Source organism: Pogoniulus pusillus, chromosome 36 (assembly GCF_015220805.1).
Source record: "Pogoniulus pusillus isolate bPogPus1 chromosome 36, bPogPus1.pri, whole genome shotgun sequence".
NCBI lineage: Eukaryota > Metazoa > Chordata > Aves > Piciformes > Lybiidae > Pogoniulus > Pogoniulus pusillus.
The window spans coordinates 3,670,429-3,696,054 of record NC_087299.1 but is presented as its reverse complement, the minus strand read 5'-3'; the positions used below and the strand labels follow the sequence as shown (position 1 = coordinate 3,696,054).

Genomic DNA, 25,626 nt, shown 5'->3' with positions numbered 1-25,626 from the left:
TCCAGTTCAAACCCATTCCTCCTCATCCTGTCATCCCCAGACCTTGTCAATAGTCACTCCCCAACCATCCTGTAGGTCTCCTTCAGACCCTGGAAGCCCACTCCAAGGTCTCCTCAAAGCCTTCTCTTTTCCAGGCTGAATTCTTCTAACCTGTCCTCCTAGCAGAGCTTCTCCATCTCCTCCTGCTCCCAGATGGCAAGCAGAAGGCTAAAAAGAGCAACTCAATCCCACACCCTTCACCCTCCTGTGCTGCCATCCCCTCTGGTGTCCTAATGTCTACAGCACCAGGGTGCCTGCCTGGCTGCCAAAAGCCCAGAGAGGCACCAGAGGCCTGGGAAGTGGAACCACAGCTAATTTATTTAAGAACAAACCAAACCCAACTCAACCAAACCTTGTCAAAAGGAGGGAGGGGGGCGAGGGGGAGGCATGGAGTACAAGCTCTGGAAGCTCTTGTCAGGACAGTGCCAAAGCAATCAGCTTTATACAGCAGAGAGAAAAGGGGCAGCAGGAGGGGGCCCAGGGCTGTCCCCCCCCCAACCCCAAGCCTCCCCACACCCCCCTGCATCAGGGGACAGCAACATCCCGGCCCTCAGCCCCCTTCTCCCTCCACCACCATTAAAGTGCAGCAGGGGGAGGGGGAGAGGGACTGGCTCCCACCCTGAGCAGCCCATGGCAAGCCTGCTCTTAGCCACCCTGAGCAGCCCATGGCAAGCCTGCTCTTAGCCCTCCCCTGTTGAAGCCCCCACCCCACGACCCAGCTCCCTCAGCCCCAGCTGGCTACGTGGTGGCTCTGAGGACCAGCAAGGTGAGGGCTCTCTCCAGCAAGCTTCCAGCAACCTCAGGCACTGCAGCCCCCGAGGCACAGCCTGGGGGGGGGGGGAGGGGCAAAACACTCCCCAGGAGCTGCTACCAGATCCAGGGGGCTGGGGCTGGTGCCAGGAGGAACAGCCTGTCCACACTGAGCCCACACGTCCCCGGGCAGGGAGAAGAAGGGATGCTGCTGCCAGTCCTACACACAGCCCAGCAGAGAGCTGTGCAAGGCTGGAGAGGCTGCAGCCCTTCCTCCTCCTCCTCCTCCACCCTAAGGCAGGGGCTGTTGGCAAGAGAGAAACCCAGAAGGAGGCAGCAGGGGCTGCAGGGCAGGCGGAGGAGCCTGCAGCTGAGCCCTGGGGAGCCCAGCCCAGCCCAGCTGCTGCTCCCAGCCCCTCGGGCAGGTCCTGCTCCTCTGGGTATATATTAGAACTGTGCTGTGCAAGTCGGTTTGCAGCTCCCCTCTCTCACCCCGCAGCTCCCAGCCCCACACGCCCTGCTCCTTGCCTCGGGAGGTTCCTCCAGCCCCGGGCTGCGGCGGAGCAAAGCCTGAGGGCAGCTACCAGACAGGACAGACTCCACCACCACCTCCCTCCCTCCCTCCCTCCCCAAAGCCCAGACCCTCTCCCTCCTACACAGCCACGGGCACAGTCCACGGGGGCCAGGTCACTCCTCGCTCTCCTCCTCGTGGTGGTGGTGGCTGGAGGCAGGAGGCTCCTCCAGCTCCTGCTGGTGGTGGGCGTAGTGCTGGGGGCTGCCCCCCCGGGCGGGCATGTTCTCCTCTGCCTTCAGGTAGACGTTGAAGAGGGCTCCCTCGTGGCTGGGCTCCTTCCCGCAGGCCTGGCAGCTGCAGTGAAGGATCTTCTCCACCAGCTTGTCCACCCTGGGGATCTCCTCGTTGCCTGGGCAGTCCAGCGTCACCTGGGCGGAGGAAGGGCACACAGTGAGCATCATAGAAGCATGGAATCATAGAATCATAGAATCATAGAATCATAGAACCAAGCAGGTTGGCAGAGAGCTCCAAGCTCACCCAGCCCAACCTAGCACCCAGCCCTGCCCAACCAACCACACCATGGCACTCAGTGCCCCAGCCAGCCTTGGCTGCAGCACCTCCAGCCACACAGACTCCACCACCTCCCTGGGCAGCCCATTCCAATGCCAATCACTCTCTCTGGGAACAGCTTCCTAACAACATCCAGCCTCAACCTGCCCTGCCACAGCTTCAGCCTGGGACCCCTTCTTCTGTCCCTGGCTGCCTGGCAGCAGAGCCCAACCCCACCTGGCTACAGCCTCCCTGCAGGTAGTTGTAGACAGCAATGAGCTCTGCCCTGAGCCTCCTCTTCTCCAGGCTGCACCCCCCCAGTTCCCTCAGCCTCTCCTCATAGGGTTTGTGTTCCAGGCCCCTCACCAGCTTTGTTGCCCTTCTCTGGACACCTTCCAGCACCTCAACATCTCTCTTGAATTGAGAGGCCCAGAACTGGACACAGCACTCAAGGTGTGGCCTGAGCAGTGCTGAGCACAGGGGCAGAATAACCTCCCTTGTCCTGCTGCCCACACTGCTCCTCAGCCAGCCCAGGATGCCATTGGCTCTCTTGGCCACCTGGGCACTGCTGCCTCATCTTCAGCTACTCTCTATCAGTACCCCCAGGTCCCTTTCCTCCTGGCTGCTCTCAGCCACTCTGGCCCCAGCCTGTAGAGCTGCTTGGGGTTGTTGTGGCCAAAGTGTAGAATCCTGCACTTGGCCTTCTTCAATCTCATCCCCTTGGCCTCTGCCCACCCATCCAGCCTGGCCAGGTCCCTCTGCAGGGCTCCACAGCTGCTCCTAGCTTGGTGTCATCTGCAAACTCACTGATGCTGGACTCAATCCCCTCGTCCAGGTCATCAATAAAGATATTGAACAGGACTGTGCCCAGCACTGATCCCTGAGGAACACCACTAGTGCCAGCTGCCAACTGGATGCAGGAGCAGCCTGGCCTGCCCTGTGCCCTGCGGGGTCAGAACCCTCCCAGGATCACAGGATGGGATGGGTTGGAAGGGACCTTCAAGAGCAAGCCTCCTGCCATGGGCAGGGACAGCTCCCACTGGAGCAGGGTGCTCAGCCTGGGCTGGAGCACTTCCAGGGGTGAGGTGTCCCCTTCTGGGAGCGACCTGTCCCAGCAGCTCCCTGCCCTCCCTGGGACGAATTCCTTCCTCGCCTCCAGCCTCCATCCCCCTGCTGCAGCCTCACTCCATTTCCCCAGGCCTGCCACTCCCAGCCCTTGGCAAAAGTCCCTCCCCAGCTCTCCTGCAGCCCCCTTCAGGTACTGGAAGGCTGCTCTGAGGTCTCCCTTCTCTTCTCCAGGCTGAACAGCCCCAGCTCTCCCAGCCTGTCCCCACAGAGGAGGCTCTCCAGCCCTCTGAGCATAGAATCATAGATCAGGCAGGGTTGGAAGGGAGCACAAGGAGCAGCCAGTTCCAACCCCCTGCCATGCCCAGGGACACCCTACCCTAGAGCAGGCTGCACACAGCCTCAGCCAGCCTGGCCTCAAACACCTCCAGCCATGGGGCCTCAACCCCCTCCCTGGGCAACCCATTCCAGCCTCTCACCACTCTCCTGCTCAACAACTTCCTCCTCACCTCCAGCCTCACTCTCCCCACCTCCAGCTTTGCTCCATTCCCCCCACTCCTGCCACTCCCTCACAGCCTCAAAAGTCCCTCCCCAGCTTTTTTGGAGCCCCCTTCAGATCCTGGCAGGCCACAAGAAGGTCCCCTGGGAGCCTCCTCTGCTGCAGCCTGCACAGCCCCAACTCTTTCAGGCTGTGCTCACAGCAGAGCTGCTCCATCCCTCTGCTCAACTCCGTGGCCCTTCTCTGGACATGCTCCAGCACATCCACATCCTTCTCTTGCCTTTGAGACCTTCCTCTAAACCCTCCCCAGCAGCACCATCTCCTTATGGTGTCAGAACTGGAGGCAGTGCTGCAGGTGAGGTCTCAGCAGAGCAGGGCAGAGGGGCACAATCACCTCCCTTGACCTGCTGGCCACAGACAGCCCAGGGCAGGGCAGGAGTTCTAAGGCAGGAGGGAAGCTTTGCTGCCCATGCAGCAGGCAGGAGGTCTCTGGGGATGCCTTGCAACCTCACCATGCTCCAAGTCGGGAGCACACTGCTCCCAGGCACTGTCAGCACAGGAGTATGGGTGGCTGCAGAGCATCTCGGATAGCTTGGACTAAAGCATCCACCCAAAGGCCTGAGCTGCAAGCAGAGCACAGAGCAGAACCCAGCTGCCTGCGTGCCCGAGCTTGCCCCCAAGGCAGGGTTTGTGGCCCTGCCAGGATCAGTGGTGGCACAAACCAGCAGAGCCTGAGGGTGACTGGCAGATGGGCTGTGGGAAGGACATCTGAGAAGGCAAAAACGCTCAAGTGGGAGGAGGTGAGAAAGGCAGAGAACAGGCAGAGGGATGAGCAGAGGGATGAATAAGGCAGGGACCGACAGGGATGCTGCTGCAGGGTGAGACATGCAGCCTCGGGCACGTCGTGCAGCAGCCCCCTGCAGACACCTGAGAGACACCCTGGAAGGGACCTGGGAGAGGGGAGGGGAAGGGGAAGGGGAAGGGGAAGGGGAAGGAGAAGGAGAAGGAGAAGGAGAAGGAGAAGGAGAAGGAGAAGGAGAAGGAGAAGGAGAAGGAGAAGGAGAAGGAGAAAGAGAAGGAGAAGGAGAAGGAGGGGGAGGGGGAGGGGGAGGAGAAGGAGAAGGAGAAGGAGAAGGAGAAGGAGAAGGAGAAGGAGAAGGAGAAGGAGAAGGAGAAGGAGAAGGAGAAGGAGAAGGAGAAGGAGAAGGAGAAGGAGAAGGAGAAGGAGAAGGAGAAGGAGAAGGGGAAGGGGAAGGGGAAGGAGAAGGAGAAGGAGAGGGAGGGGGAGGGGGAGGAGGAGGAGAAGGAGAAGGAGAAGGAGAAGGAGAAGGAGAAGGAGAAGGAGAAGGGGAAGGGGAAGGAGAAGGGGAAGGGGAAGGGGAAGGGGAAGGGGAAGGGGAAGGGGAAAGGGAAGGGGAAGGGGAAGGGGAAGGGGAAGGGGAAGGGGAAGGGGAAGGGGAAGGGGAAGGGGAAGGGGAAGGGGAAGGGGAAGGGGAAGGGGAAGGGGAAGGGGAAGGGGAAGGAGAAAGAGAAGGGGAAGGGGAAGGGGAAGGAGAAAGAGAAGGGGAAGGGGAAGGGGAAGGAGAAGGAGAAGGGGAAGGAGATACTGTGATACTGTGAGAAGGGGAAGGCCTTGCCCTGATGTGGGGGCAGAGGAGAGCTGCAAGCCCCCGGGGCAGGCTGGGCAGGCAGCAGCAGCAGCAGCAGGCAGCATACTCACGATTTCCCACATGGACTGGGCTGGCATGCAGGAGTCACAGTGAACCAGGGACTCTGTGGACTGAGGGAAGGTGTTGGGGACGCTGTAGCTGAAACACTGCCCCAGGCAGGCCCTGCAGAGACAACAGCGAGGGGAAGGGCTTGGGGGGTGCCCAGCTCTTCCCAGGGAAGGCAGAGCACCAAGGCAGGCAGCCTGGCAGAGGCTGTGCCTGGCTCCTTATGGCTGCCTGGCAGAGGCTGTGCCTGGCTCCTTATGGCAGCCTGGCAGAGGCTGTGCCTGGCTCCTTATGGCAGCCAAGCAGAGGCTGTGCCTGGCTCCTTATGGCAGCCTGGCAGAGGCTGTGCCTGGCTCCTTATGGCAGCCTGGCAGAGGCTGTGCCTGGCTCCTTATGGCAGCCAAGCAGAGGCTGTGCCTGGCTCCTTATGGCAGCCTGGCAGAGGCTGTGCCTGGCTCCTTATGGCAGCCTGGCAGAGGCTGTGCCTGGCTCCTTATGGCAGCAGGGCAGAGGCTGTGCCTGGCTCCTTATGGCAGCAGGGCAGAGGCTCTGCCTGGCTCCTTATGGCAGCCAAGCAGAGGCTGTGCCTGGCTCCTTATGTGAGTGACAGTCCCCAGAGCCACTCTGCTGTGCCAGCAGCAAATCACAGAATCATAGAATGGTAGAAAAGCCTGGCTGGGGCACTTAGTGCCAGGCTCCACTTGGTTGGCCTGAGCTGGGTGCTAGGTTGGGCTGGATGAGCTTGGAGCTCTCTTCCAACCTGCCTGATTCTGTGATTCTATGAAGTCCAACCATTAACCCAGCACTACCAAGTCCACCTCTAACCCATGCCCCTCAGCACCACATCTGCATGGCTTTTCTGTCCCTCCAGAGGTGGGAGCCACCACTTCCCTGGGCAGCCTGTTCCCAGCTGGTGATGGGAAATCACCTCCCAGCTGGTTTTCAGAGTGAAACTTTTGTTAGCAAAGGCTTGGGAGTGACCCCTGCAGATCATCCAGCCCTGCCCCCCTGCTCAAGCAGGGCACCCACAGCAGCTTGCCCACGATTACAATGACCAGGGTGGGCCTGGAAGGTCTGCAGAGAAGGAGACTCCACAACCTCTCTGTGCAGCCTGCTCCAGGCCTCCTGCACCCTCACACCAAAGCAGTTTCCCCTCCTGCTGAAGTGGAGCCTCCTGAGCTCTGGTTTGTATGCAGTGCCCGTGCCCAGCACTGAGCAGAGCCTGGGCCCCTCTCTTCTTGCCTCCCACCCCCCCAGCTGTTTATGAGCATTCACCAGATGCCCTCTGGAGGGAAGCAGCTGGCAGCAGCCCTGCTCTGTACCTGTTCTGGATGGACTTGGACTCGCAGCCGCTGTGCCCCACGATCTGGGTGATGTTCTTGGCCTCGCACCAGGCGCTCTTGTCCGGGAAGAGGGCAAGCTTGTTTATGGGGGGGGGTGCAGCCAGGAGCAGTGCTGGGAAGAGGGCACCAACCACCAACCATAGCATCATGGCAGGCTCTGCCCGAACCCTGCAGCTGGAGACAGAGAGCAAAGCATCAGCAGGGAGCAGAGCGATGGACTCATTGCTCCAGCCCCGCCGCAGGGCACGGCTGTGGCATGCACAGAGAGGTCCTGGCATGGAGGGAGCTCCATCAGGGCTCCTCAAGATCACAGTACCACAGTCTCACAGTATCACCAAGGTTGGAAGAGACCTCACAGATCATCAAGTCCAGCCCTTTACCACAGAGCTCAAGGCCAGACCATGGCACCAAGTGCCACGTCCAGTCCTGCCTTGAACAGCTCCAGGGACGGCGACTCCACCACCTCCCCGGGCAGCCCATTCCAGTGTCCAATGACTCTCTCAGGGAAGAACTTTCTCCTCACCTCCAGCCTAAATCTCCCCTGGCACAGCCTGAGGCTGTGTCCTCTCCTTCTGGTGCTGGCCACCTGAGAGAAGAGAGCAACCTCCTCCTGGCCACAACCTCCCCTCAGGTAGTTGTAGACAGCAATAAGGTCTGCCCTGAGCCTCCTCTTCTCCAGGCTAACCAATCCCAGCTCCCTCAGCCTCTCCTCGTAGGGCTGTGCTCAAGGCCTCTCCCCAGCCTCGTTGCCCTTCTCTGGACACGCTCAAGCATCTCAATGTCCCTCCTAAACTGGGGGGCCCAGAACTGAACACAGCACTCAAGGTGAGGTCTAACCAGTGCAGAGTACAGGGGCAGAATGACCTCCCTGCTCCTGCTGCCCTTTGGCCTGGCACTGGGCAGCACTGAGCAGAGGCTGGCTCCATCCTCCTGGCACTCACCTTTACATACCCATACCCATCACCCCTTGGCCTGGCACAACAGGCTCTGCTCAAAACTCTGTCCCCAGCTTGCTGATGGCTCCTTGAAGCACTGCAAGGCCACCAGGAGCTCTCTCTGGAGCCTCCTCCTCTGCAGGCTGAACAAGCACAACTCTCCCAGCCTGGCTCCCAGCAGAGCCCTCCCAGCCCTGCCAGCACTGCTGTGGCCTCCTCTAGCCCTGCTCCAGCAGGTCCCTGTCTGTGCTGAGCACTCCAGAGCTGCCCCAGCACTGCAGTGGAGGTCTCAGCAGAGCCCAGCAGAGGGGCAGAATCCCCTCCCAGGGCACAGGTTGGCTCTGGCTGGGAGAGCTCAGTGCCACTTCGAGCCCAGCTTTTCAACCACCACTTCCCCAAGCCCTTTTCCTCCCACCTTAAAGAGCAAAGGTGGTCTTGCTGCAAGGCTCCCTGGAGCACAGGCAGCATTCCCGGGCAGGAAAACTCTCCCTCCTGTTGGAAATGTGCACCAGGTGTCGCTGCAAGGCAGCAGCAAGAGGTGGAAACCTCAACCCCCAGAGGCGAGGAACCCAGAGGAAAGAGCAGCACAGCTCCAATTCCTTGCAGAGCCACCCGAAGCCAGCAGCGAGTGAGGCTGGAACTGGCTCTGCAGACCAGGCACAAGCCTGGTGGTCAGCGGAGGAGGTCACTCACCGCCCCTGGAGGAATCCCACGCAGGATTCCCGAGCCAAGGTGCCTGCACCAACCCTCCCAGTCGCTGGAGAAAGGCTCCATCCTCCTGGCACTCACCTTTACATACCCACACCCATCACCCCTTGGCCTGGCACTGGGCAGCACTGAGCAGAGGCTGGCTCCATCCTCCTGGCACTCACCTTTACATACCCACACCCATCACCCCTTGGCCTGGCACTGGGCAGCACTGAGCAGAGGCTGGCTCCATCCTCCTGGCACTCACCTTTACATACCCACACCCATCACCCCTTGGCCTGGCACTGGGCAGCACTGAGCAGAGGCTGGCTCCATCCTCCTGGCACTCACCTTTACATACCCACACCCATCACCCCTTGGCCTGGCACTGGGCATCACTGAGCAGAGGCTGGCTCCATCCTCCTGGCATTCACCTTTACAAACCCATACCCATCACTCCTTGGCCTGGCACTGGGCATCACTGAGCAGAGGCTGGCTCCATCCTCCTGGCATTCACCTTTACATACCCATACCCATCACCCCTTGGCCTGGCACTGGGCAGCACTGAGCAGAGGCTGGCTCCATCCTCCTGGCACTCACCTTTACATACCCATACCCATCACCCCTTGGCCTGGCACAACAGGCTCTGCTCAAAACTCTGTCCCCAGCTTGCTGATGGCTCCTTGAAGCACTGCAAGGCCACCAGAAGCTCTCCCTGGAGCCTTCTCCTCTGCAGGCTGAACAAAGCATCAGAGAGGAAGAGGGACATTGTTTTCTTTGGGGGGTTTGGATGGAGTCAGGAGCGAGAGGCAGACATCAGTGCTCCAGAAGGCATCCCAGAGCCATTCCCTCCTGCCCTCTGCCTGTTGGCCTGGAGCAGCACCCACAGCCTGCCCTGGAGGGACTCCTGTGGATTCCCATGGCTCCTGGGCCTGGCCCTCTAACCCTTGCTGGGAGAGGAGAGGGAAAGTGCCTTGTTTATCAGGTACTGCTGACCCAGGCAGCTCTGCCCTGGGGACTCCCAGCTGGGTGTAGCCCTGGCTGCTCAGTCTGCCTGCAGCATCTTCCTCACCACATCCTCAGTGGCCACAGCTCGAGTGCTGTGTCCAGGTCTGGGCTCCTCCGTTCAAGAGAGCTGTTGAGGTGCTGGAAGGTGTTGAGAGAAGGGCAGCAAGGCTGGGGAGGGGCCTGGAGCACAGCCCTGGGAGGAGAGGCTGAGGGAGCTGGGGGGGTGCAGCCTGCAGCAGAGGAGGCTCAGGGCAGAGCTCATTGCTGTCTGCAGCTGCCTGCAGGGAGGCTGTAGCCAGGTGGGGTTGGGCTCTGCTGCCAGGCAGCCAGCAACAGAACAAGGGGACCCAGCCTGAAGCTGTGGCAGGGCAGGTTCAGGCTGGCTGTTGTTAGGAAGTTGTTGTCAGAGAGAGTGATTGGCATTGGAATGGGCTGCCCAGGGAGGTGGTGGAGTCTGTGTGGCTGGAGGTGTTGCAGCCAAGGCTGGCTGGGGCACTGAGTGCCATGGTCTGGTTGGTTGGGCAGGGCTGGGTGCTAGGTTGGGCTGGCTGAGCTTGGAGCTCTCTGCCAGCCTGCTTGATTGTATGACTCTATGATTCTATACCTGCCCAAACTGGGCTCTGCAGGTCTTGGTTTGGAGCCAAGCAGAGGGCTCTGGCCCTTGAATTTGCACTAATTAGAGTGGAAACAACAAAGGAGACCAATCTGGTTAAATACACTGCTCCTGAAGACAACCCTTAGGGTTTCCTTCTGCTCCCTGAACTCTTTCCCTGCACTCCAGAGGGGGAGATCTGCAGGTTGTGCTCACAAGAGCAGGGCTAAGCTGCACACACACTCACACTCACACTCACACTCACACTCTTGCTTTGCTTGCTTTTCTGAAACCAGCATCACTCATTCCTCAAATGCCAGCAGCTCCCTGCTGAGGAATCCTGCTCCCAAAGGCAAGTCCGAGAGCAGAGCTGGGATGTGACCCAAAGAGCAATCACAACCCCCTGGGGAGCAGCTGGAATTCCTCTGCAGTCAGGACACAAGTTCAGTCCCACATGCCCTGACTCCAGAGCTGTTTCCTTCTTCCCAAAGAAAGGTGGTGCCTGGGTTGGGGTTTATTTTTCACCTCCAAGTTTCTGATGTGCCTTTACCCTGCAGCAAAGAGAGAAACATTTGTCCCTCTGCTTCCCTGGGACCTTTGTTTTCCTGGAGGTGTTTCTGCTCACAGCAGAACCACTGCCAGAGGCTTGAAGGATCCTCTCTGAGCATCTGGGCTACTCTGTCTCCCTCTGATAGCAAGAGGGAGAGGAGTGAGGTGGTGCTCTGCTACAGCACAGGGCCTGGCCTGGGTTTAGGAGAGCACTTCAGCAGCTGGCTGAGCCCTCTCCTTCCTCAGCAGGGGTGTCCTGGTAAGCAGGGTCCCAAGCAGCATGGCCACTGGCAGGGGTTGCAGAGGGGCAGTGGGTGAGCAGGGGACCTGGGCACCTCTGCACTGCTGCAGCAACAGCAGCTCTACTCCAGCTCTTCACTGGGTCAGAGAGTGGGCTGGGGTGGAAGGGACCTTAAAGCTCAGCCAGTTCCAACTGCCCTGCCATGGGCATGGACATCTCCCACTAGAACAGGATGCTCAAGGCCTCATCCAACCTGGCCAGGAACACCTCCAGGGAGGTTGTGAAGCACAGAATCACCCAATGTGATCAAAGATCACATTGGGTGATTCTGTGCTTCACAACCTCCCTGGGCAACCTGTGCCAGTGTCTCACCACCCTCAACCTGTGCCAGTGTCTCACCACCCTCCCTGCAAACAACTTCCTCCTCATCTCCAGTCTCAAGTCTCCCCTTTTCCAGCTCAAAGCCATTGTCCCTTGTCCTGTCACTCCCAGCCCTTGTCAAAACTCCCTCTCCAGCTCTCCTGTAACCCCTTCAGATACTGGAATGCTGCTCTAACATCTCCCTGGAGGCTGAACATCCCCAGCTCTCCCAGCCTGGCCCCATAGGGTAGGTGCTCCATCCCTTCTGACCGTCTTTGTGGCCTCCTCTAATCCCTCACTAACAGCTCCATGTCCTCCAGGGTGCTAAGCACTGATCTTGATGTCAGTTCAAAAGAGATGTTGAGGTGCTGGAAGGTGTTGAGAGAAGGGCAGCAAGGCTGGGGAGGGGCCTGGAGCACAGCCCTGGGAGGAGAGGCTGAGGGAGCTGGGGGGGTGCAGCCTGCAGCAGAGGAGGCTCAGGGCAGAGCTCATTGCTCTCTGCAGCTGCCTGCAGGGAGGCTGTAGCCAGGTGGGGTTGGGCTCTGCTGCCAGGCAAGCAGCAACAGAACCAGGGGACACAGCCTGAAGCTGTGGCAGGGCAGGTTGAGGCTGGATGTTGTTAGGAAGTTGTTGTCAGAGAGAGTGATTGGCATTGGAATGGGCTGCCCAGGGAGGTGGTGGAGTCTGTGTGGCTGGAGGTGTTGCAGCCAAGGCTGGCTGGGGCACTGAGTGCCATGGTCTGGTTGGTTGGGCAGGGCTGGGTGCTAGGTTGTGCTGGCTGAGCTTGGAGCTCTCTGCCAACCTGCTTGATTGTATGAGCCATGGGCAGCTCACAGGCCACATCCCCACAGTGTTTGCCCTCTCCCAGGAACAGCCTGGAAGCTGCAGTGCCACATTTCCAGTCGAGGTAAGGAGGTTTACAGCAGTGCCTAGGAAAACATCTGATGCAGCTGCGTTGGGGAGGGAGCTGGGGCTGGGAGCAGGCTGCAGAGTGGGGCTGGGAGCAGGCTGCAGAGCTGGCTGGGAGCAGGCTGCAGAGTGGGGCTGGGAGCAGACTGCAGAGCTGGCTGGGAGCAGGCTGCAGAGTGGGGCTGGGAGCAGGCTGCAGAGCTGGCTGGGAGCAGGCTGCAGAGTGGGGCTGGGAGCAGGCTGCAGAGTGGGGCTGGGAGCAGGCTGTGGGGCTGGGAGCAGGCTGCAGAGTGGGGCTGGGAGCAGGCTGTGGGGCTGGGAGCAGGCTGCAGAGTGGGGCTGGGAGCAGGCTGTGGGGCTGGGAGCAGGCTGCAGAGCTGGCTGGGAGCAGGCTGCAGAGTGGGGCTGGGAGCAGGCTGCAGAGTGGGGCTGGGAGCAGGCTGTGGGGCTGGGAGCAGGCTGCAGAGTGGGGCTGGGAGCAGGCTGTGGGGCTGGGAGCAGGCTGTGGGGCTGGCTGGGAGCAGGCTGCAGAGTGGGGCTGGGAGCAGGCTGTGGGGCTGGGAGCAGGCTGTGGGGCTGGCTGGGAGCAGGCTGCAGAGTGGGGCTGGGAGCAGGCTGTGGGGCTGGGAGCAGGCTGTGGGGCTGGCTGGGAGCAGGCTGCAGAGTGGGGCTGGGAGCAGGCTGTGGGGCTGGCTGGGAGCAGGCTGTGGGGCTGGGAGCAGGCTGTGGGGCTGGCTGGGAGCAGGCTGCAGAGTGGGGCTGGGAGCAGGCTGTGGGGCTGGCTGGGAGCAGGCTGTGGGGCTGGCTGGGAGCAGGCTGTGGGGCTGGGAGCAGGCTGCAGAGCTGGCTGGGAGCAGGCTGTGGGGCTGGGAGCAGGCTGTGGGGCTGGCTGGGAGCAGGCTGTGGGGCTGGGAGCAGGCTGTGGGGCTGGCTGGGAGCAGGCTGCGGGGCTGGCTGGGAGCAGGCTGTGGGGCTGGCTGGAAGCAGGCTGTGGGGCTGGCTGGGAGCAGGCTGTGGGGCTGGGAGCAGGCTGTGGGGCTGGCTGGAAGCAGGCTGTGGGGCTGGAAGCAGGCTGTGGGGCTGGCTGGGAGCAGGCTGTGGGGCTGTGGGGCTGGCTGGGAGCAGGCTGGGGGGCTGGAAGCAGGCTGTGGGGCTGGCTGGGAGCAGGCTGTGGGGCTGGGAGCAGGCTGTGGGGCTGTGGGGCTGGCTGGGAGCAGGCTGTGGGGCTGGGAGCAGACTGCGGGGCTGGCTGGGAGCAGGCTGTGGGGCTGGCTGGAAGCAGGCTGCGGGGCTGGCTGGGAGCAGGCTGTGGGGCTGGCTGGGAGCAGGCTGCGGGGCTGGCTGGGAGCAGGCTGTGGGGCTGGCTGGGAGCAGGCTGCGGGGCTGGGAGCAGGCTGTGGGGCTGGGAGCAGGCTGCAGAGTGGGGCTGGGAGCAGGCTGTGGGGCTGGCTGGGAGCAGGCTGTGGGGCTGGCTGGGAGCAGGCTGCGGGGCTGGCTGGGAGCAGGCTGTGGGGCTGGCTGGAAGCAGGCTGTGGGGCTGGCTGGGAGCAGGCTGTGGGGCTGGCTGGGAGCAGGCTGCGGGGCTGGGAGCAGGCTGTGGGGCTGGCTGGGAGCAGGCTGCAGAGTGGGGCTGGGAGCAGGCTGTGGGGCTGGCTGGGAGCAGGCTGTGGGGCTGGGAGCAGGCTGCAGAGCTGGCTGGGAGCAGGCTGCAGAGTGGGCTGGGAGCAGGCTGTGGGGCTGGCTGGGAGCAGGCTGTGGGGCTGGCTGGCAGAACCCAAGCCAGCCATGCGAGCAGAGCTGCCACTAAACCCCTTGGTCTGCCAGCAGCCACAGGCTGGGAGACAAAAGCACCGTGTTCCTGCTGCCCCCCTCCCTACCCCAGACCCAGGTGGGAAGGGAAGGAAGGGAAAGAGGAAGATGAGGCACCCGAGCAGCTCTGCAAAGGCTGGATTAAAGCGAGGCACCGAGCGCATTCCTCCCTGACAAGCTAAATTACACGTTGCGGCCCCGGCAGCAGCGATGTGCGCTCCCTGCCGCTGACCCCGGCCCCGTCTGCCCTGCCCCACGCACAGGGGCTCCTTTCTCTTCCCCACAGCCACAGCACTTGTTGTTTTGCCGTTGGGGGTTGTTGCTGGGCTTTCCCCTCCTCCTCCTCCTCCTCCTCTCCCTCTTTTCCCCCGCTAGTCAAAGCTCTTCAAGCAGAAAGTTCAGCTGAGTTCCGGCAGAGCCATCAGGCAGGGAGGGTCTCCCCCCTCTGCCTCGGCAGGGGACCGTAGGGCAGCTCCCTCCTCCTTCTCCCTCTCCTCCTTCTTCTTCTTCTCTTCCTCCTCCTCCTTCTTCTCTTCCTTCTCCTCCTTCTTCTCTTCCTCCTCCTCCTCCTTCTCCTCCTCCTCCTCCTCCTCTACCTCCTTCTCCTCTACCTCCTCCTCCTCCTCTACCTCCTTCTCCTCTACCACCTCCTCCTCCTCCTCCTCCTCCTCCTCCTCCTCCTCCTCCTCCTCCTCCTCCTCCTCCTCCTCCTCCTCCTCCTCCTCCTCCTCCTCCTTCTCTTCCTCCTCCTCCTCCTCCTCCTCCTCCTCCTCCTCCTCCTCCTCCTCCTCCTCCTCCTCCTCCTCCTCTTCCTCCTCCTCCTCCTCCTCCTCCTCCTCCTCCTCCTCCTCCAGCACACGCACTGCAGAAATCAAACGACTCAGCCCTTGAGCCTGGCACATCCCAGGCTCCAGAGACGACCAAGGCACAGCTGCAGCCTTGTGCTGAGCTGCCCCAAAGCCCTTTCCCAGGTTGTCTCCCTGCCCAAGGAGCTGAGGGGCAAAGTGGCCAAGGGTGGTGGGTTTCAGCCATACCAGTTCAGCTTCCCTGCCAGGCTTGGAGAGGCTGGAAAGAGCCCTGCTGATGGCTGAGCCTTCAGAGGGCTCAGCTTGGAGACACAAATTCCTTACAGTGTAGGTGGTGAGACTGCAACAGGGTGTCCAGGGAGCAGTCTTTCCAGGGCCTGAAGGGAGGATAGAAGATTGCTGGGGAGGGACTTTTGACAAGGGCTTGGAGTGACGGCACAAAGGACATTGGCTTTGAGCTAGGAGAGGGGAGACTGAGACTGGAGATGAGCAAGAAACTCTTGAGAGGGACTTTTGACAAGGGCTTGGAGTTGTCACTCCAAGGGACATTGGCTCTGAGCTAAGAGAGGGGAGACTGAGACTGGAGATGAGCAAGAAACTCTTGGGAGGGACTTTTGACAAGGGCTTGGAGTTGTCACTCCAAGGGACATTGGCTCTGAGCTAGGAGAGGGGAGATTGAGACTGGAGATGAGCAAGAAATTCTTGAGTGAGGGTGGGGAGACACTGGCACAGGTTGCCCAGGCAGGCTGTGGATGCCCCCTGCCTGGAGGTGCTCAAGGCCAGGCTGGATGAAGTCTTGAGCATCCTGCTCTGGTGGGAGATGTCCCTGCCTGTGGCAGGGAGTTGAAACTGAATGACCTCCAAGGTTGCCTCCATCCCAAACCACTCTATGAACCCATGAATCTGATGGTTTGGACCACCTAGAAGAGCTCCTTTCTCCCACCCCAGCAGTCCCACAGACAGGAGAGTCCCTGCCAAAGGCTGGAAGCAGCTGGGAAGATGTAGGTGGGTTCCAGCAGCTGGAGGACAATCAGGGCAACTACCTCAGAGGCCATGTTCCCACCAGCCAGCCCACAGCTGCTCCCAGCAAACTGCTTCTGGAGGGAAATGAAACAGATCTAATCAGTTCTGCCCTCTTTTTGCAGCGGGAAGCTGACAGCATAACACACGAGGAGCCTGCAGGTGGACGTGGAGAGCATTTCATCAGCAGTTTCATCTCTTTAGAGGTGTTTTATTTTTTCCTTAGCCAGCACCTTGCAGGTTTGCCAAATTCAGAAAGCCACAGGCACAGGTAGGTTGTGCTCTGGGCCACACAGGCAGCATCTCGGGTCCTGAGAGACAAGGAAGCCTGCAGCTTCACAAAGGCTGCTTAGCCAAGGCTCCAAGCCTGTGGATGCAGCACAGGAACAGTGTCAGCTCCTCACTACAGCTAAGGAAAATGAGGCATGGAGCTGGGGAATGGCCTGACCTCAGTGCCTGAGCCAGGGCTTCAAGTCTGTGTGCCAGGGGCACACGAGGTGATGTTGGGCTGATGGTTGGACTTGATGATCTTAGAGGTCTTATCCAACCTTAATGATTCTATGGTTCTATGCAAGGCATCTCAATCAGACAGACACAAAGGCTCAGCTCCTGGTCTGGATGACAGCTGGGATCTCCACCTTCCTCTTCTCCCTGCCTCTCCTGCCTGATGGAGATGACTTCCTACCCAACAGAGCTGGGATCTCCACCTTCCTCTTCTCCCTGCCTCTCCTGCCTGATGGAGATGACTTCCTACCCAAAATAGCTGGGATCTCCACCTTCCTCTCCTGCCTGCCTGATGGAGCTGGATTCCTACCCAGCAGAGCTGGGATCTCCACCTTCCTCTTCTCCCTGCCTCTCCTGCCTGATGGAGATGACTTCCTACCCAACAGAGCTGGGACCTCCACCTTCCCCTCCTGCCTGTCTGATGGAGCTGGATTCCTACCCAACAGAGCTGGGATCTCCACCTTCCTCTCCTGCCTGCCTGATGGAGCTGGATTCCTACCCAGCAGAGCTGGGACCTCCACCTTCCTCTCCTGCCTGCCTGATGGAGCTGGATTCCTACCCAACAGAGCTGGGACCTCCACCTTCCTCTCCTGCCTGCCTGTCCTGCCTGATGGAGCTGGCTTCCCACCCAGCCTGGCTCTCAAGCTACACCACACTGAGCTGCCAAGTTGGTGTTAGATGTGCAGCACAGCAGCAGCAGGTCCTGCCTTTGTGTTCAAGCAGAGATTTGTGCTGTTCTGCTGAGGAAAGCTGCTGGTGCAAAGGTGAAGAGGAGGCCCCAGAGATGTGCTGCTGAGTGCACTGCTCTGTGCCTCACTTTCCCTGCCTGCAGGAGCAGAGAGAGGGAAAGCAGTGAGCTGGGGAGGGGGGGAGAAAGCACAGGGAGGTCTTTGGAATGTCAGATTCCTTCGAGGAGAGAGGCTGCTGGGGCAGAAGGAGAGGGATGACTGCCAGCAGCCCTTGCCCCACACGATGCAGAGCACATTCCTCGATGGGAAGGTGCTTGAGGGAAGTGCAGGGAAGGTGGGAGCCAGGCCAGGATACGGCTGCGTGGTGGGGGAGTCACACAAGGACACTGTGCTGCAGGGCAAGGTGGGAGGGTTGCTGCCTGCAGAAGGAAAAGCTCTTCAAGGACTCGGGTGGGATTGCTCCTGAGCGTGGAGGTGGCCAGGAGCAAGCTCCTTGCAGGTGGCTGTGCATGATGAAAGCCAACTCATTGTTTGGGCACCTAAAAGGAAGCAGAGCCACAGTAAGTGGCTGATTTGGTGGCAATGGGAACGTAAATATGTGCCTGTTCCAGAAAGAGCCAGGACTCAGACCCAGGATTGACACAGCAGCTTCCAAATACCACAGGGAATTGCCTCTTAGGGAATCCCAACTCAAATGGTCAGGACTGGAACAGGCTGCCCAGGGAGGTGGTGGAGTCTCCATCTCTGGAGGTACCCAAGAAACCTGTGGCCATGGCACTTGGGGCCATGGTTTAGTGGCTGTGGTGGTGGTGGACTTAGGCTGACTGTTGGACTCAGTGACTTATTTAAGAGGTCTTTTTCCAACCAAACCAGTTCTATGATCCCAACATTTGCTTCCCTGGAACAGCAGGTCAAGGGAGGTTATTCTTCCCCTGTACTCAGCACTGGTCAGGCCACACCTTGAGTGCTGTGTCCAGTTCTGGGCTCCTCAATTCAAGAAGGATGTTGAGGTGCTGGAACATGTCCAGAGAAGGGCAACAAAGCTGGTGAGGGGCCTGGAGCACAAATCCTATGAGGAGAGGCTGAGGGAGCTGGGGGTGTGCAGCCTGGAGAAGAGGAGGCTCAGAGGTGATCTTATTACTGTCTACAACTACCTGAAGGGAGGCTGTAGCCAGGTGGGGGTTGGCCTCTTCTCCCAGGCAACCAGCAATAGAACAAGAGGACACAGTCTCAAGTTGTGCCAGGGTAGGTCTAGGCTGGATGTTAGGAAGAAGTTCTTCACAGAGAGAGTGATTGGCACTGGAATGGGCTGCCCAGGGAGGTGGTGGAGGCACCGTCCCTGGGGGTCTTCAAGCAAAGCCTGGATGAGGCACTCAGTGCCATGGTCTGGTTGACTGGATAGGGCTGGGTGCTAGGTTGGGCTGGATGAGCTTGGAGGTCTCTTCCAACCTGGTTGATTCTGTGATTCTATGAAAAAGCCAACACTAGAAGGCAGCAGCAATTAAGAAAACAAAACAACTCCAAAGGAGTTTAAATCTCAACTGTGGGAACCTGAAGAGTCACTTTGTGCTGAACAAAAAAAACACCTCTCAAAACAACAGCTTCTGTTCACTGCCTGTCCTTAGTCAACACTTCCCTCCCTTTGCTGACATCTGCACTGGGCTAAAACTTTGCATGGTTGGATTTGGCTGAGGGGAAAAGACAAAACCACCACCACCCCCAAAGCACAGCATTCATCAGAGCCTGCTCTTGTGCCTCCAACAGCCTCAATCAGTCTGGTTAGGGCTGCAGCACTCCCGCTGTAGGCACAGGCTGGGAGAGTTGGGGATGTTCAGCCTGGAGAAAGGAAGGCTCCAGGGGAGACCTCAGAGCAGCCTGCTGGTACCTGAGTTGCAGAATCAGGGAGGGTTGGAAGGGACCACAAGGAGCAGCCAGTGCCAACCCCCCTGCCATGCCCAGGGACACCCTACCCTAGAGCAGGCTGCACACAGCCTCAGCCAGCCTGGCCTCAAACACCTCCAGCCATGGGGCCTCAACCCCCTCCCTGGGCAACCCATTCCAGCCTCTCACCACTCTCCTGCTCAACAACTTCCTCCTCACCTCCAGCCTCACTCTCCTCACCTCCAGCTTTGCTCCATTCCCCCCACTCCTGCCACTCCCTCACAGCCTCAAAAGTCCCTACCCAGCTTTTTTTAGGCCCCCTTCAGATCCTGGAAGGCCACAAGAAGGTCACCTCGAATCCTGAAGAGGCTGCAAGATTGCTGGGGAGGGACTGTGACAGGACATGGGGCAACGGCTTTGAGCTGGGAGAGGGGAGACTGAGACTGGAGATGAGGAAGAAATTCTTCAGTGTGAGGGTGGTGAGACACTGGCACAGTTTGCCCAGGGAGGTTGTGGAGCACAGAGTGAGGGTGGTGAGACACTGGCACAGGTTGAGGGTGGTGAGACACTGGCACAGGTTGCCCAGGGAGGTTGTGGAGCACAGAATCACCCAATGTGATCAAAGATCACATTGGGTGATTCTGTGCTCCACAACCTCCCTGGAGGTGTTCAAGGCCAGGTTGGGCAGAACTTGTGCCCCTGGGCTAGTGGGAGATGTCCCTGCCCATGGCAGAGGGTTGGAACTGGATGATCTTTAAGGTCCCTTCCAACCCAACCCATTCTCTGCTTCTGTGATTGCTGTCACAACAACATCACCAGGGAGAGGGAGGAGGACTCAGCACTGAAGATGCCTGGAGGTGACTCTTCAGGACAGCAAGCCAGAGGAGCACTTAACCAAACACAGACCTCTCTCCTGAGCTGAGAGCTCCAAGTCTTCACAGACTCACAGCCACATCCAGGTTGGCAAAGCCCCTCAGGATCACCAAGTCCAACCCAGAACCCCTACTCTATGAGGTGCACCCTAACCCATATCCCTAAGCATCACATCCAAACCACTTTTAAGCCACATCCAGGCTGGGTGACTCAACCACCTCCCTGGGCAGCTCATTCCAATGCCTGTCTTGCTTTGCTGAGCTGCAAAATCTGGCAAGAAACCACAGCAGAATAAACCATTTGATATTTCAAGTGCAGGAAACCCCATCCTGAAAACTCCTTGATGATGGAGCAAAAGCTGTGGCACCTCTCAGTGTGCTGCTTCTGCCTGTCCCTGCTCCTGTTCAGGAGCTGTTAGAGCTTCCCTTTCCCTAACGTGTCCATTTCCACCCCAGCATGGTTGGGTGAGGCACAGAAATAAAGCAGAAAGAGAGCAAAGCAGAGAGGCTTTTTTTTTTTTCTCTTAAAGCCTTCTCCCTTCCCTGCTTTGGCCACAATTTCAAACTGATAGCCCAGTTTGGGGCTCTCCAGTTTCAGAGGGACAGGGATCTGCTGGAGAGAGTCCAGCACAGAGCTATGAGGATGAGGAGGGGACTGGAGCAGTGCCTGAGGGGGAGAGGCTGAGGGCCCTGGGGCTGAGAGTCTGGAGAAGAGAAGACTGAGAGGAGATTGAATCAATGTCTATAAACATCTGAGGGCTGGGGGTCAGGAGGGGGGGACAGGCTCTGCTCACTGCTCCCTGGGACAGGACAAGCAGCAATGGATGGAAGCTGCAGCACAGCAGGTTCCAGCTCAGCACAAGGGGGAACTTCTCTCCTGTAAGGGTCCCAGAGCCCTGGCACAGGCTGCCCAGAGAGGCTGTGGAGTCTCCTTCTCTGGACCCTCTCAAGGCCTGTCTGGATGTGTTCTGTGTGCCCTGAGCTGGATTGTGTGGTCCTGCTCTGGCAGGGGGGGTTGGACTGGATGAGATCTTTGGATCCCTTCCAACCCCTGACATCCTGTGAGCCTGTGACAGCTTTGGAGCTCAGAGCTGGCTCTGTGATGGTGCACTGAGCACTGCAGCAACTCATTTGGTGCAGATAAAACAGAAAACTAAATCCCAGCTCCTTTACTTACATAAAAGTCACTGGAAAGCTACCTATTGACTTAGATAGGCTTAGATGGGATCCTGCTGGAAAAGGGACACATTAATGGCCTGGGGAGGAGGCAAAAGTAATAGAAACAGCTTCTGGTAATCTCTTTCAATTGCTCCATCTCTTCAGCACTCACAACAGCCACAGCCAGGGAAATGCATCAGCCAAAAGCATCAGAACACTGCCTGGCCCCACACCACCTTCCACTCCCTCTAAGAAACCTGGACATGGCACTTTGGGGCATGGCTAAAGGCCTGTGGTGGTGTTGGGTTGATGTTTTGACTCAGTGATCTTAGAGGTCTTTCCCAAAGCAAACAATTGGGTGATTCTCCAAGCACCTGCTCGAAATGTGAGGCTCCCTGAAAGCAGCAGGACAAGGAGGGCAGGAGCAAGGCTCAGCTGTGGTGGAGACCTGGAAAACAAACCTCCAGCAGCTGCAGCAGCAGCAGCAGCAGCAGGGCTGGGGTGCCTCAGCAAAGAGGGGAAAGGGAGAGCTTGGAGGGTCATTGTCAGAGCAAGGACAGAGCAGCCTGCCACATGCCTGGGCTCCAGCAGTCCCCAGTGGTAGGTCGTGGCTGAGAGGAGAAAGAGGCATTCTCAAAGCCAGCTGTGAGCAGCCTTTCAGCCAGAGCCTCTGCTCGCATGTCTGGACCTGAAGGAGGTTCAGCTCCCTCCTGCCTTCCCCCCGGCGCTGGTGTTTCCCACATGCTGGCTGCGGCGGAGCAGGCAGAGCCACCCAGCAGGGCCAGCTTCAGCCCGGCAGGAGGACCAGAGGTGTCCAGCAGCGCATCCACACCACCCCCACCCCGCAAATCTCACGCAGCTGCTGCTCTCCAGCCGGGCTGCTGTCTCTAAAGCCAGCCCCTGACCACTGCAAGCAGCAGTTTCCCACCTAGCATGGAAAGGAGTTGTCTTCTCCTCCACCACAGACCACTGAGCCCCGAGCCTGAGCAGCATCGCTCGCCAGCAGCACCTCCCCAAAGCACCTGGCTGGCTCTGGAGGGCACAGTGGCACCGTTCCCCCTTCCGACCCAGCCACAGCCTCTCCCCCTCCTTCTTTGGGTGAAAAGAGCTTTCCCGAGGCCGGCGGCAAAACCCTCCCAGGCTCTGGGAAGGGTCCCAAGAGTTCGGTTTGCAGGCAGGCAGCAGCCACGTCCCCGGGGAAGGCTTCTCCCAGCAGGACCAGTTCTGCTTTCACTTAGAGTGAGGTAAACTGGGACCAGCTCCTCCAAATGACTCCAGTGATGCAAATGAGATCAGAATCTGGCACCGCTCGGCTTACTCAAAACAAGCATTAACTGGAACCAGATCAAACCAGTTCCAGAAGGTAGTGGCCACCAGGACGAGGGTTCCTCCAGCGCGGTGGGCAGGGCGCGGGCAGCCCGCGGGAGGTGGCTGGGATGCAGCCCTGGGCTTTGCCTGGTCATCCATTACCAACCTGGCACAGAAACATCCAGCCCCGTCCCACGCAGCGGGGCTGAGCTCGCAGGATCAGGTTCCCAGCTGCTGGAGCAAGAGGTGGGAAGAGGGAAGGAGAAAAAAGGCTTTGGAGCTGAAGCTGTGGATCTGTCCGTGGCGGTGCAGGATCCTTCCTGCCAGTTTCCTCCTCTCCCTTTACCCCCCATTCGGGTCACATCCTGACCACTGCAGCACAAATCCACTCGACCCAAGAGCTGCTTTTAGTCTCTGCTTGACACTGCACCAGTTTGGAGGATATAAAACCCAACATGGAGCTTTCCATGGCAGTGCAGGATCCTTCCTGCCAGTTTCCTCCTCTCCCTTTACACCCTGTTAGGGTCACATCCTGACCACTGCAGTACAAACCCACTTGACCCAAGGGCTGCTTTCAGTCTCTGCTTTGTGCTGCACCAGTTTGGAGGATATAAAACCCAACATGGAGCTTTCCATGGCAGTGCAGGATCCTTCCTGCCAGTTTCCTCCTCTCCCTTTACCCCCCATTCGGGTCACATCCTGACCACTGCAGCACAAATCCACTCGACCCAAGGGCTGCTTTTAGTCTCTGCTTGACACTGCACCACTTTGGAGGATATAACCCCAACATCTGTGTCGTGTACCCACGGCACTGACCTTCAAGCACAAACCCACCTGGCCGTGTAGGGAAAAGGCTGCTGGGGGAGGAAGGTTACAGCTCACAGCCCAGATGGTGCAGCCACACTGACACCCCCAGTGCCGGGGGCTGACCTCACACAACCTTTGGACTGTGACCCAGTGACCACAAACTGAGTGCTGCTCTTTTCTCCTCTCTGGACAAGCCACCTGAGCTCCACAGCAGAGCAGAAAGAGGCTTAAGCCACATCTGAGAGAGCGACCAATGCGAGGACCCCATCCTGACACCATTCCCAAAACTCATCTCCCAAGGATTGAAATCTTGGCTGGCACAGGGCTTGCAGCCCAGCTCCACAGCTGGTAGGAACAAGAAAAGAGTGTTGGGTTGTTCTGCTCCAACCACCACAGCTAATTTACACCCAGGAAAGGCCTGGCCCCCACCAGCCTGCGTCGCTCCCTCCCTACGCAGTGCGAGGAACAAAGGTCTGGGGGAAGCAGCGAGCTGCAGGGCTAAGGGGAGGCACAGAGCTCAGACCACCCCTGGTCCCAACCCAAATCCTCCCCCAGCAGCACAATTTGATCAGCCACTCAGGATTTTTAAGAGCCTGACTTGAGGAGGCTGAGGAGCTGCCTTGCCCTGAGCTGTGCTGGATCCATGGGTTCTCCGCTCCGGCATCGCCCAGCCTGGGGGGGCTGCACAGGAGGTTTGGTTTGTTCTGTGGGTTTTTTCCCCAGCAGAATCCAAAATATAAAGAGCAGGATCCAGGCCCTAGAATGGAGCAATTCCTCGAGCTCTGCCAGCCCCACACTGACTGCAGCTACAACCCAGGAGCCAGTGGAGGTGCTGCTAACGCTGGAATGGGAACAGCACAGAGCCTGGCAAGGAAGAACTGCCCAGGAGCTTCCCTGGGCAGCTTTCCCACGACTACACCAACTCACCACGACCTTGGCAATGCCAACACACACCACGAGCAAAGTTCCTCCTACACAAGCAGGTCTTCAAGGCTACTTTTAACAGCATTTTGGCCCGGGGCCCAATCCTGTGCTTCCCAGGCACCCAACATCCCCTCCAGCTGGACTGTTTGCCTCGCTGCAGAAAGCCAACTGGGTGCTCAGGAAGACTTTGCTCCTTCATCCATCCTTCCTTTCTTTCTTTCTTTCTTTCTTTCTTTCTTTCTTTCTTTCTTTCTTTCTTTCTTTCTTTCTTTCTTTCTTTCTTTCTTCCTTCCTTTCTTCCTTTCTTCCTTCCTTCCTTTCTTTCTTTCTTTCTTTCTTTCTTTCTTCCTTTCTTTCTTTCTTTCTTTCTTTCTTTCTTTCTTTCTTTCTTTCTTTCTTTCTTTCTTTCTTTCTTTCTTTCTTTCTTTCTTTCTTTCTTTCTTCCTTCCTTTCTTCCTTTCTTTCTTCCTTCCTTCCTTTCTTTCTTTCTTTCTTCCTTCCTTTCTTCCTTTCTTTCTTTCTTTCCTTCCTTCCTTCTTTCCTTCTTTCTTTCCTTCTTTCTTTCCTTCTTTCCTTCTTTTCCTGCAAGACCACAAACTTCCCAAGCTGGAATTTGGCACAGAGAGGTCATGCCAAGAGCTTGGATTCTTCTCAGGGCTGTTTGCAAACACTTGGGGTTTTTATACTTGAAGGCAAATTCCATTTCCCATCCTGCGGTTTGCAAATGGGAGGCGAAGCTGCCTTCTCCTTCCAGATGCAAGGCTGCCTCCCAAAAGCACAAGTGCCCAGCACTGATGGCTGCTTGGACATGGCAAAGAGGCTCTCAGGGTTCCTTAGGGAAAACCTGGACCTCACCAATCCCACAAGGATCTTTCCCCCTCATTTGAGGCGCAGCTTTTCCACTCGCAAATATAAACCCCCAAGCCAACCCTGCGTGGCAAAAGCTACGTTGCCCCAAGTGCATCAAACCCTCACAAAGGCTGACTGTGGACTCGAATGGAGTTCATCTGACACGTTAAGAATTAGGGCTGTGGAGGGGAGCTTAAAGAGTGTCCTCATCAGAGAGATGTTAGGAGGCAATAAGGGATTGTCTGGATCAACTTTAATGCAGCCTGGAAATGAGCTGAAGCATGTTCAGTGCCTGGAACATCTCTCAGAGCAGAGGAGAAATCCCCGCGGTGCATAAAAGGCAGAAAATTATTGCCTGTAACAAACAAAACTCGCCCCAAATCCTCAGACAAACCGAAACGGGACCTGAAACCTCAAGAAGCAGGTAGAGATAAACCGGGCTCCGAAGCTTTGTGATATCCCAGAGCAAGCAAGAAGCCGTTCGTGAGAGCCGAGGATGGAAATTTATCCCCGGCACAAACTTTTCCCACCAACAAAACGTTTCCTTGCTTGGCCATCGGGAAGAGCCTTCCTTCGAGCACACGGCCCCCCGGAACAGCCGCGGGGCATCCACGCACCGAACCTTCCCTTCCCCTTCTTTGCTCTGCAGCTTTCAGCCCGAAGCAGCCGGGGAGGGCTCTGCCCCGCGGATGTCTGACCCACGCAGTGCGGCTCCTCACGGCCCCACTCCTTTATTTGCTTTGCCCCGCAGCAGCGGTGGAAAACAGCAGAAGGATTTGCACAGCGGATCCTCCCCACACACTCCCCCATCAAGTCCTCCTCAGCTGCAACTGATTCCTGCCCGCGGCGGAGCCCTCATCCTCCGGCCATCGGTTCCCGGCGGCTGGGACGCACACCCCGCACGAACACACAGGCAGGAGGGGAAGGGAAAGAGGGAGGAAACCTGGTGCCGGGCGGCAGCAGGTCCGGGGTGTGCTGGAGAAGGGGACACACACACAAAGCCGAGGGGTACTCACCGGCCAGGCGACGGCGGGCACATCCCATGGGATCCGGGCAGCGGGCAGCTACAGCCCCGCGGTGCCCGGCGGCTGCCGGGGCGGGCGGGAGCTGCCGCCTCCCTCCCCCCGGTGCCGGGCTCCGGGCGGTGCCGCCGGCCCCGCCGATTGCACAATCGGGGCGGGACGGGGCTGGTTGGGGTTGAGGAGGGTGGGGGGAGAGGGGGAGAGAGAGAGAAAGAGAGAGGG

General features: G+C 58.7%; 1 protein-coding gene across 2 annotated transcripts; it reads right to left on the bottom strand.

Annotated features, from left to right (window-relative positions):
* Positions 1 to 339: 339 nt before the first annotated feature.
* Positions 340 to 25,626, bottom strand: NBL1 (NBL1, DAN family BMP antagonist). 2 transcript variants are annotated; one of them, XM_064171964.1, is made up of 5 exons: positions 25,399 to 25,626; positions 14,599 to 14,747; positions 6,454 to 6,648; positions 5,137 to 5,248; positions 340 to 1,731 (listed from the first exon to the last, which is right to left on the bottom strand). In XM_064171964.1, the coding sequence occupies exons 3-5, from the start codon at positions 6,621 to 6,623 to the stop codon at positions 1,477 to 1,479; spliced, it is 537 nt and encodes a 178-aa protein (XP_064028034.1). In that variant the 5' UTR covers positions 6,624 to 6,648; positions 14,599 to 14,747; positions 25,399 to 25,626; the 3' UTR covers positions 340 to 1,476. The 2 variants fall into 2 exon arrangements, with proteins under 2 accessions (XP_064028034.1, XP_064028033.1); XM_064171963.1 differs by lacking the exon at positions 14,599 to 14,747 and having other exon boundaries at positions 25,399 to 25,621.

Excerpts from the sequence above, each read along its gene's own strand:
- NBL1 (XM_064171963.1), bottom strand. The coding sequence starts at position 25,421 with ATGTGCCCGCCGTCGCCTGGCCG. Across the intron at positions 6,649-25,398 it reads TGCCCGCCGTCGCCTGGCCG|CTGCAGGGTTCGGGCAGAGC; the intron begins GTGAGTACCCCT and ends CTCTGTCTCCAG. Across the intron at positions 5,249-6,453 it reads TCCAAGTCCATCCAGAACAG|GGCCTGCCTGGGGCAGTGTT; the intron begins GTACAGAGCAGG and ends TTGTCTCTGCAG.